General features: G+C 35.8%; 1 protein-coding gene across 6 annotated transcripts; it reads right to left on the bottom strand.

Annotated features, from left to right (window-relative positions):
* Nucleotides 1-757: 757 nt before the first annotated feature.
* Nucleotides 758-10,321, bottom strand: LOC147393435 (uncharacterized). Of its 6 annotated transcripts, none has more exons than XR_015181975.1 (9): nucleotides 10,072-10,321; nucleotides 9,830-9,958; nucleotides 9,690-9,729; nucleotides 3,787-3,862; nucleotides 3,495-3,695; nucleotides 3,195-3,404; nucleotides 2,494-3,106; nucleotides 2,278-2,390; nucleotides 758-1,060 (listed from the first exon to the last, which is right to left on the bottom strand). XR_015181975.1 is itself a non-coding variant. In XM_086455257.1 (8 exons), exons 1-7 carry the CDS (start codon nucleotides 10,112-10,114, stop codon nucleotides 2,696-2,698), a joined length of 1,110 nt encoding a protein of 369 aa, XP_086311383.1. In that variant the 5' UTR covers nucleotides 10,115-10,321; the 3' UTR covers nucleotides 758-2,563; nucleotides 2,661-2,695. The 6 variants fall into 6 exon arrangements, 2 of the variants coding, with proteins under 2 accessions (XP_086311383.1, XP_086311384.1); XR_015181972.1 differs by having other exon boundaries at nucleotides 2,278-2,563; nucleotides 2,661-3,106; XR_015181974.1 differs by having other exon boundaries at nucleotides 758-2,390; nucleotides 2,494-2,563; nucleotides 2,661-3,106.
* Nucleotides 10,322-11,466: the final 1,145 nt, after the last annotated feature.

The raw sequence follows: 11,466 nt of genomic DNA, 5'->3' as shown, positions 1-11,466 counted from the left end.
TTCTTCCATTCATAATAACAAAGTTCAGATTTGATAATTACGCAGTGGGGATTCAATCCTGTAATTCAGAAAATTTTGTACAAGTTTCGTAAAAAAATTAAAATTAAAAAAAAAAACTACAAAATATGTTTTTGGGATTTAAGCAAAACCAATAGTCTTCGACCTCTCTACAAACCATATCTCCTTCTTGATGTTTGACTGTTGAAAAAGAAAATTTGAAGGTAGTTGGTACAGATGTTACCATTTTCGACGATCAATTGACGAATAGTCTATTAATTCACTGATTTGTCAATTTAATCAGCTAATCCCTTATTCGGAAAATTTTACGACATTCTGTGACTATGCTAGCATATTTATGCTGCAACTTGAGCCTTCTAAATACCTTTTTCTCTTTCCCACTAGGACATGGTTGTTCTTTTGTAATATAACCTTTGTGGCTAACAACAGCACCCACTTTTAATTTCACCAAAGGCAGCTCTCGATCGGAAAAATATATATAAACAAACAAAACCAAACCTCACAAGTAGATTAAAATAACCAAGATTTCTGGTTAGCTTCATGATGATCAAGTTGACTGATTTCAGTTACATTGGTTCACACATGTTTAGAAGATGAAAATAATACTAAGATGAGGTCATTTAACCTGCAATGATGATCTTCAAGATTTTCTCCCATGCACAAACCACAGAAAATTAGGATGTTGTTTAGAAAAATTCTATCATACAACCCCCCAACAAATTCAAGAAAATCAACAAAATTGACAAACCCAACCATCATAATTAGGATAAATATATTGTATGTTTCTCCTGCAACAGAATAGAAAATAGGCATCTACAAAATATTAGACATTGATAAGCTCCAGCACCAAGTGACCTCTACAGAGTTTGAAGCATAAAATCTCCTCCCAAAAAGAAATTGTTAAGAGGGCAAAGGAAAACCAATGGTAACAAGAAATTGAGGCTGAAACCACTGATCTGTCGTCTAAAGACACAGCTTACAACATATTTCAGAGAGATGCTTAAATGCCAATCTGAGGTGATCAATATGTACAATCAAGATCCTGTATTGTGAGGAATTTAAGCAATTCTTGTTACCAATCAGATACACCAAGAATACTCTACTACATATTGGTACAATGGGTGTAAATATTGGGGTCAAAACCTGCAAATCAATGGAGGTTCCCCTTGGAAAATTATGCCAAAAAGTTATCAAACTAGATCAAAGCATTGAATCCATCTCAAAGCTGATATGAACTCACTTTCAATATCAAAAGACTTGGTTCTAGACACCATGGAACGGAAAACTAGGATCCGTTTAGCCAATGATGTTGGAGCACGTCCTGGAGTGAAGGCTCCACAGCAGTCCACTTAGACAACACATTGGATATCATATGGATGTTGAGGAAATGGATTCATTAAGAAGACCCCAAATTTTTGGGATGAGACTTCGATGATGATGACGACGATATCTTCTAGGTGTTCAGCATTTTTTTATGGGAATAAATTTATTAATAAGGAAAGGAGGACTCCACAAAGAGCAAACTACAAGAGAAGAGGAAAACAGAAGGGGGGAAAAAAACACAATGGCAAAACACCCAAAACAGCTAACAAGAAGCGATCACTAAACAGAGCACAGCTCGACCCATCTGAACACAAACTCCTCAAAAAAAACCCTTAGAAGTCAGTCCTTAGTTTGTACCATAGGAAAAGAAACCCCAAAATCTCTAAGATCACTTCTTGACTGACTTCACCCCTAGGAAGACCCTTCTGTTTCTCTCCTTCCGAAGTCCCAAACCAATGGCGAAGGGGAGGATGGTCCAAAGATACCTCTTCCTACCAAAGAGCAAGTTATGACTCCATTCAATATAAAGGGCTAGGCCAGACTTTGGGAAGACCCATTCACGTGGAAAAGCAAAATAAAATAAGCCCGAATACTAGACTCAAAGGGCTCCCCACAACTCTTACAAAGGAAGCAGAAGTTTGGAAAAATCATACCCCCCTTAATTAGATCGTCCAAGGTTTTTAGCACTCACTAGAAGTGTGTCTCCCTTACATCCTACATGGGAGCCATCGGGACCAACATGTCATTGGTAAACAATCCTTAGGATTAACTCGATTAGTATCTTAGATTTTATTTTGTCATGTGAAACATCAGCATGTGCAAAACATGAAACGAGATGAGTGAAAGATCGGCAAGAACAGAAGCGCAAAATTCAAGACAACTGGGAAATTCAGATCCAGATTTCCAGATATGGCAAATTCGAAAATTTTATGTTACCTTCTAAAAGTTGAGAAACAATTGTCATATCCCTCATCAGCAGCTCTATTCACACAAATATAATAGACCTGTCATCTTAGTTAAACCCGAAATTCGTTACCAAAGACCAAGCACTGAAAAAAAATGTTCAGACGAAATGTATAAAAACAGAAAATTACTTCAAGAAAAAGCCGATAAAAATATTGAAAACAGTTGCGACAACAAAATTATACCTACCTCAACCATCTTTTTCCTTTAAATATATCGATTGATAGGGAGATGGTAAAGTACAATAGTTTCAACAGAGCTGTGAGATGACAAAAAAAAAATGTTTCACCCACTAAGATCTTTTTACTCCAGATTCCAGAAAAGCACCGTTCAAAGTTTGAAATAGAAATGTTTACCTCTCAGTTTCCAAGCTCAATCGTCTAATTCTCCACTAATATGGACGGACAGGGCTCCTTGAAAACCTCCTGCGAGTATTCCTAACAGGCGAACGCGACCTACTCCTCTCTCGACCCCTCTCTCGTGGCATATTCATGCCCCCATTTCGATCACGATACCTGTCCCTATGCCCGTCTCTTCCATTCTTGTCATGGTTGTGCTTCCAACCAACCCCCCTTACCCTATCCTGGCTTCCTCTTCCCCTCCACTCTCTAGACCTGTCCCGTTCAAAGTCTTGATCATGGTACCGATCTCGATCTCGATCCTGGTCATGGTACCTATCTCTCTCCTCCGAATTACTTCTTCTACCTCTATTCTCACTTTCCTTCTCCTTTTGCTTTCTTTGTTCTTCTGCTTCTTTCTCCCTAACTAGTCTTTCTTCTTCCCTTGCTTTCTCCTTGGCCACCTGTAGAATAAAATTTCAAGTTCCTTACCAACCAAAATATGACGGAACCCATTTCAGTATATAGGGGTTCCAAGGAACAGATTATTACCTTGAATTCGCTGATGAAATCACGGACCATGCCATAGCCAATATGTTGCTTGCCCGTGACATGAGATTGTGTCCTCTCGGCAACATCATTTGCTACAAGGAAAGAACCACAGATCTCACATAGTGACATCTTTTTCTCTTGTATAATCAAGATATTGCCATTCTGGTCTTGTTGATTCAAAGCTGTCTTCTCGGCATTGAGAATGTCCACCTATAAAAGAGGGTCCCGAAATTTTCCAAATTAAAATTCTTCTCAAAATGGTGGACAAGGAAATGATAAGTGGTGGCATCATTGAAGCACCTTCCTCATGAGTGCCTGAGCTTCATCCACCTTGCCAGATTCACCTAGGTGCTCAACTTGCTCCAGCAGTTTCTTTATTTTCTCCTTTAGCAAAGATAGCTGTTCGGATTGCTCGTTGGAGAGAGGACCAGAGGGTATAAATTCAACCTCTTGTGCTAGGCGCTCTCGACCACGCCTAACTTTTCTATCCAAGTCCATCACCTGCCATAATTAATGATGGGGAAAATAAATTAGAAAAAAAAATCATCATTTTTAGCTATGAAAGAGGAAAGGCACAAAACACAAAACCCACCAATTTCTCACAAAAATGAGCAAGTTCAGCTTCAAACTTGGGTACATATGAGTCGTGCTTGGGGGACTTCTCAAAACTAAAGACAAAAGACAAATAAAGAATAAATAAATGAAATGTCATCATTATGAACGTTGTGATGATAAAAGTCACAGCACATCATGTCGATAAGATATAATTACTAAGTTGGACGCTCAAAAAAGTGACTTGCATCACACAAACAGTAGAAACTAAGGAGTGTGTGCAGTGCAACTTTAGTAAGATTACTCATAGGGATTAACAATAGTTAAGCTTAATTTCCAAAAAAACATCCCCAAAAAATACCAAATGGAGAGGTTGGTGAGAATGACCCAAAGAATTCAGTAGATAAAATGAAAGAGTACTTCTGGAGTATTATGTGATTGACAGGTAATGATAAAACTAAAAGGAAAATTTTTCACATGAAGAAAATAAGACTAGTCATGCTTTATGGATTTGAATGTTAGCTGGTCAAGAAATAACATGTTCATAGAATGAAAATAGTAGAGATGATATGTTGAGATGGAAGAGGGGTAAAACTAGGAAAGGCAGAACCAAATAAATGAATATATTTAGTGAAGTTTAGAAATTGATAAAATAAGGAAAAGCTTTTAAGATGGTTTGGGGAATGTACAAAGAACACTAACACCAACTTCAATTAGAATAAGCACTTCCGAGCAAGACGAAGGCTCTAAAAAGACGAGAAAAAGTTCAAAAAAGTGTATATGGTGGTGGCAAGAGAAGATATGAAGACATACAGCTTGACTGAAGGTATGTCTCATTACAAAGTTGAATGGTCATGTAAGATTATTTATCAAAAAAAAAATGGTAATGTAGGACTCACGTTGCTGATCCAATTTCTAAGATTAGGTGTATACAATAGATGCATTAACACACAAGAAAACATACTCATTGGACCTACAAAGGGATAAGTCAATGGTTGATTTTTCATAACGTTGATATCTTCACCATAAAAATCTTCCTAACACTTTTCAAAACTACAAACTGCCTGAAATGTGAAGTCAATCTAGTGTTGAAATTTATAGTTAATAATTTTTTCAACTTGCAATCCATTTTGATAAGACTAGAAATATCAGAGTCGAATGATTTTGGTTGAAAATGGTCTCCATGGTGAGGAGATCATCCTAGCCAAAAATCGGCCCTTGAATCATCTCCATGTGGATCCCATAAGTGTATGCCATTTTATGTCAAATATATTTCTCGACTAAGAATATGGATCAATATATATGCCTTGACTGAAAGTGGAAGTAGCATGAAAGGACGCAGAGATATATGCCTTTGGCCGAGGATAAGGCTCAAGACACAGTTGAGAGAGAACATAATATACGTATTGCTGACCCCAACATTTTGGATAAGGTATGTATCCACACAAACACATACTATAACAACAAATACCAATGATGCAACCGTAAGAAATCACACTTTGGTGCAAGTGGAAGGCTCTACAAAGTACAAAGTCTAGGGGACGTAGATAATGACATAGATGAAGGTAGTAAGAAAATACTGTAAGACACGTGCCTTGAAAAAGATACGGCTGAAGATATAGTAGAATACGGAATAGGATTCATGTTACACCCAATATTAGGAATGGGGATAAATGTTGATGATGATATTGAAGAAAATTAGAAAGTGATTTATTTCTCTTGGATCAATTACAATGATCCCCTATAAGATTTAAATAGAAAATATTGAAGGATAATAATGAATCAATCCAAATCTAGAATGTAACCTATCATAATCGTCATCCAAACCTAAATCAATATTTTAAGTTATCAAATCTAATCATAAAAGATACGGTGTAGCATAGTACACCTTATTACATTGAATCCTATGTAATACGTTAACACCTTCCTTCAAACTAATGGTGATCAACGATCACCTTTAGTTTGCTGAAATCAACAACCTCCAAAAATCAGAATCCTTGAAATCTGTTGTTCTCGTCTTGTAATATAAGAATCACCATTGCAAAGTGTTGTGGCATGCAATTGCAAACGATTGCTTGCCTGGGAGATTGTTGAGAGACCGTTGCTATTGATTGTGTCGTCACCCAGGTAACAGTTCCAGAGTTATTGAGTGTCGATAGAAAATAAGGAGGGGCAAACAGCTCAACTCAATTAGGCCATGATCTATTTAAGCTAGACTGAAACCTAACTTATTTTAATACAAAAATGTGAGATTGGGACATGATGAGCTTGATCAAGAATGATTTAGAGGCCCAAAATATGATAAAAATAACTTGATCAATGAAGATTCAAAGGTTCTTGGACCAAAAGGAGCTTGATCACTTTGGATTCAGAGGCTCTTTGGGCAAAAGATGCTTTGGGCTATATGAGACCCATAAGCAAAAAAAATTTACATAAAGGTAAATTGCTCAGGGCTTTGGGCCTTATAGCAATGGGCTAGGCTGTAGTACATGGGTTATTAGGTCGAGCTTTAGGCATGTCTTAATGGGCCAATGGTAGGCATAAAAGCTCTTGGTGTATGAGAGATGCATTGGATCAAATCGAAAATCTTCACCACACGGCAATGTAAACTGAGGAAAACTCCCTAAGCTTTGAGAACATCTAGTGTAGATGCAAAAGGATGAACAGGATTCCACAACTCTCTAATCTTATTTGAAGAAACCGGTTTTATTCTTGCACTAAGATTTTGACATTGGCTAAGATGATCGAGTAATGGCTCAATCAGAGGTGGAGCTTTTTCATTTGTGTTGGCATCATAGTTGAAGAAGATGACTTTGAAGAACTGTGATGAAACTGAGAATGGTCGTTTTGATTCAAGATCAAAATCATCTTCTTGAAGATACTTTCAATTTTTAGATATAATGATTAAGTTTTTTAGATTGTGAGCTTCAATCTGATAATAACGTAGAGATTCGTGGTAGTTCACAACTGTATCGCATAAACTGTTTGATGAAAAACCTTAGAGAGTGCCTGTCCACCAGTGACACCAAAGATGATTGTGAAAAGGACATAGTAATCCACTGGAAGATCTTGTGGATATGAAGTAGGAGGTTCGTCGTTTGACGAAAGTCATGGATCGAATGCAATGTGCGTCCATTGCAAAAGCGTTGCTCCTACTTATGAAAAGGTTGCCATGACATATAGAATTAATGGACATAAGTTATTTGATCCAAAAAGAAAATTGGAAATGAGAGGGTAAGTAGATCTTAGATGGTAAGTGGCCATGAAAGCCTTGTTGGTGAATGGTATGGTGGAACAGTAACATTCAAATGAAAGATCGAAGTGGCAGCGAAGACAACACCCACCGGAGGACGCCAAGATGTTTGAGCTTGATCAGAAGATCAATGATTTTGATAACATGAAGAAAATTGGAAACTGGTTTATTTCTCTTGAATAAATTACCACGAGCCCTCATAGGGTTTAAACAAAAAACATTAAAGGATAAGAATGAATCAATCCAAATCTAGAATGTAATCTATCCTAATCATCATCCAAATCTAAATCAATAATTTAAGTTATCAAATCTAACCCTAAATGATATGGTGTAGCACACTATACCTTATAACATTGCATCCTATTTAATATTGTAACAGATATGTCAAGGGCGTAGAACGAGAAAAAAAATCAAATAGATCAGTCTGGTAAGCGAGTTGCTTCTGTTTAAGGATTCATGTTTTCCAGTCATGATTAACATATAATTCAGAAGGTGGAATTTGAACATGAACCACTAACAGGCATCAACAATGAATTTATGCACAAAGAGAGATTGCTTAGTAAACATAAATAACTTGAGGATTACTAATTCGGACCCTCAAAATAGCTCAAAATCATGAATAAATGAAGTTCAGGATGCGAAGAACTAGATCAAATTACCATGACCTCAAAGTGTTGCTCTAATATGAGCATTTCATTTATGAAGTTTTCATCCACTCGCAATATGATCTACCACTGGAGTGACCACTTTTTTATACAGAAACACGACTCATGTTTGTTTACATGGTACTTTTAAGCCTCTATGAATTACCAAACTTCAAAAATAAAATAAAAATACAGCATCTATTTGTACACAATGAATAGGATCACAATAACAATGAAAGAAACCATTTTCCTTTTTTGATAGGTAATTGTGAAAGGAACCATTTTCACAAGCCACAAAAGATACAATTAGAGAAATACCAAATCCAAACAAAATGTTCAGCAACACTAATCAGTCATTATTATTAACACTACAAACACCATTTCCTAATAACCTCAAAAGCTCTGAAGATAAGACTGGTCACCTTCTCTTTGCACGAGAAACCATTGCTCTTCAATACAACTGTGTAAAGACCTGTCACTGATCATTTTATGGTCGAATTTCTTACCAATAAGAGAAGACTCTGTGTAGTCTCAACAATGATTCCTCTCAAAACTAGAAAACAAAATCTATAAACAGCCATTTAACTGTATTGATCACTGTGTAGTGAAATATGTCGTGTGATTTTTTTTTTTAAATCTAGGTTTTTATCAGAGTACCGCCTTTAGTATCTCTATGATATGCTAATGAATGAGTTAGGCGGAAAAAAAAAAAAGAATTGCTTGAGACCTAATGAAAGCTTATAAACCCATGAAGGCAACCCAGTCCCAATGCTTCAGATGAGAAGAGAAGTATAATTCTCTTTCCAGAGCAATATGATCTGATCGGAAAGCTTTAGATCAGTTACCTCAAAAGGGAAAACCCTGCAACAGCTAGAACTCCAAGAGTCCAAAGATCTTATTTACCATAGCACGCTTGTAATTCATATTTAGTGCAATTCTACACCACACATATAAAGTAGGTAACTTACTCCAAAAAAGAATTCTTTCAACACAAACAAATCAACAAGAGGAATTTTAGGCCCAAGTTTAAAATCTCATCTTGAGGTAATGTTTCAATCAAGAGAAAAACCAATACTGCCTCAACATATGTTACCTGGTTCGTCGGTTCCCTCCGTTCAAATTTGGGTTCATGGTTCACCACTCTAGAATGAACCCGGTTCATGGAAGTAGGAATAGATAATTCACTTTTTTGGTTCGCTTTGATTCCCTAGATCGGTTCGCTTGTGCATATATATAATTCAAGTATACAATTAAAAGGTACAATTATAATATTAAAAAAAGTAAGTTAAATATAAACAAATGAATATAATAATCAAAATTCTATCTATAAAAAATAAAATCCAAATTCTAAATATGAACAATGAAAAAAATAATAATAATAAAATGGTTTAGTTCACCGAACCAATCAAAAAACAAATTGGTTCACTGAACCAATTAAAAAATTGTTGCGAACCGGCATGCTTTGTTTCGCTGAACCCAATCAAAATTTGCTGGGTTTGTGGTTCGCTTGACTTTACAAACCCGGTATGAACCTTACCGCGATCTGGTTTGTACCAATTCGTGGTTCAGATTAGTACTAACAAATTGGGTGACATAGGTATCAACCAAAACGTCCATATACATTTTGAAACATTCCCCGAAATATATCAGTATCAACTGATACTCAATATTTTGAACCATGGTTAGACCTACTATTGAGGGTCATAAGAAAAAGTCTGGTACTCTCTCTCGTTCATACAAGGGCTTTGGTAACTTACATAGTGGTCGTAGCAGTACAGGTGGTTTGTACAACTGTGCAATGCCACGTAAATTATCAAACTCCCCCACATGATCAGTTGTCTAACACAGAGAAATGGAACCAACATTCCCCAATCAACAAAGCCGTTGGATTCTAAAAGTTCATGAAGATAAAAATGAAAAACCGTGAAATGGGCTAAAATCTGTTTACATGTAATACAATTGAGTCTTCAAACAAAGTATGGAATTTAGTAACCAACAACAATTACATGAGTAGAAATTAGATATCAAGCAAATACATTTAATTACCTTTCCTTCAGCTTCGGATCATGAATTCTAGAGCACAAACCTAATGCAAGGACACGGAAAACGGAATTAATCATAAACGGATAAACAAAATAGAATAGGGTCCAAATTTCAATTTCAAATAAGGGGAAATGTAGACGAACCAAGATCACTTCGTGTGTTGACGAACAGATCATGTGGGCAAAATCGAACCATGTAGAATCTGCAAACCTCCTTATCGTCCCAACATATTTCTTTGTACCCCTTTTTCTCCTCTTCTGTAAGATTACGAGCTAACCAACACCAAAAACAAAGATCATTTTTTTTTCTAGAAAATCAAATTGAACCACTCAAATCAAATCAAATCAAAACCAGGTACAGAGAATTGAGTGATTTAGAGAGAAACCTGAACCCATGAGTTCATCTAACAGAGCCCTCTGAGCATCCATGGCTGAATTGAGAACTAATCTGATAAAACCCTAATTTGCAGGGAAATAATAAAGAAACCCCAGAAACCAAGAGTGGGGATTGGGGATATACGATGAATTTTGAGAAATTGGTGGTGTTTAGGGTTTCTGTAGAAAACTATCCGCCGAGGTTTTCCAGTCTTTTACAGGGAAAAAGATTGAATATTCGATATACCCCCTTCAGTTCTTTTTTTTTTTGGTCACACTGTTGAGATACCCCTCCATAGACCATAATGGTCTTCTTTGAGGAACTAAAATATGTTCAACATTTGCTAAAAACCCTCATTTTTTTTTTTTTTCTCCAAATACTTTCTATGGTAGTAACCTAATATAATACAATAGATATAGGGTCCGAATCCATAGACCCATGAAAAGAGAACTCATATCTTCCAACACAATCACGATCGTGTATATGCATATGTAAGATTCAAGGGGTGGCATAGAAGATGGATCCTAAGAATTTATTATAGACATTTGAGATAAATCTAAACAAATGGATCTCACATATACATGATTGAGATGGTGTGTGAAAATATCACTTCACTTTCGTGAGTTCCCTCTCAAAGAGATTTTCTGGCATGGTTAAGAAAATGTTTACCCACCCTTGAGAAAATGATTTTTCAATCTTATAAAATATTATTCGATCAATACAACCACTTTGAAAAAATGAACTCTCCTCTTAAAAATGATTTTTTCGATGGAATTTCATTTCTCATCTCCATTTTCCTAATAATCAAGAGACCCATAGCGATCATGTCACTAAAACACGAGATTAGAGAAGATTGGGAGGGGAAGAAGGAATGATCAAATGATTTTAGGCGTAAATAGGTTGAAGATGATGATATTTCAGTCATTTTCCATTGATATCTTCAAGCGGATTGAAATTAAGGGATGTATCATCAATCTTAAAATAGAAGGTTATCTTAGAACTGATCGAAAACATAAAGAATAAATCTAAATTATCAATAATTTTTTAACTTAGCCCTGAATTTCTCTCCTATCGCCATGTCTCAGCATATTATCTATAAGAATATCCTTTAAAAGTATATGGTTGTTAATATAGACAATCATTAATTAGCAAGGCTGGCTAAAAGAATATTATTTAATCTTCACAATATATATGAGATAATAATTGTGACAAAATCTATTATAATATTTTTTTTGTAAATCACTTTTGATGGGGTTGAAAGTTTTAGAGTATAATGAGTTTTGGTGAGGATGATCTCCTCGGTGTAGAGATTATTCTCACCAAAAATCAGTCAATTATTAAACTTTTAACCCCAATTTACAGGTTGAAAAATCGTGGACCATCAATTTTTTTATGAACCGCTTTT

Source organism: Akebia trifoliata, chromosome 10, assembly GCF_017979445.1.
Source record: "Akebia trifoliata isolate Shusen 1 chromosome 10, ASM1797944v1, whole genome shotgun sequence".
In the NCBI taxonomy this organism is placed as follows: Eukaryota; Viridiplantae; Streptophyta; class Magnoliopsida; order Ranunculales; family Lardizabalaceae; genus Akebia; species Akebia trifoliata.
Note: the sequence above shows the minus strand (reverse complement) of the source record. Positions and strands in the feature narration are given on the sequence as shown.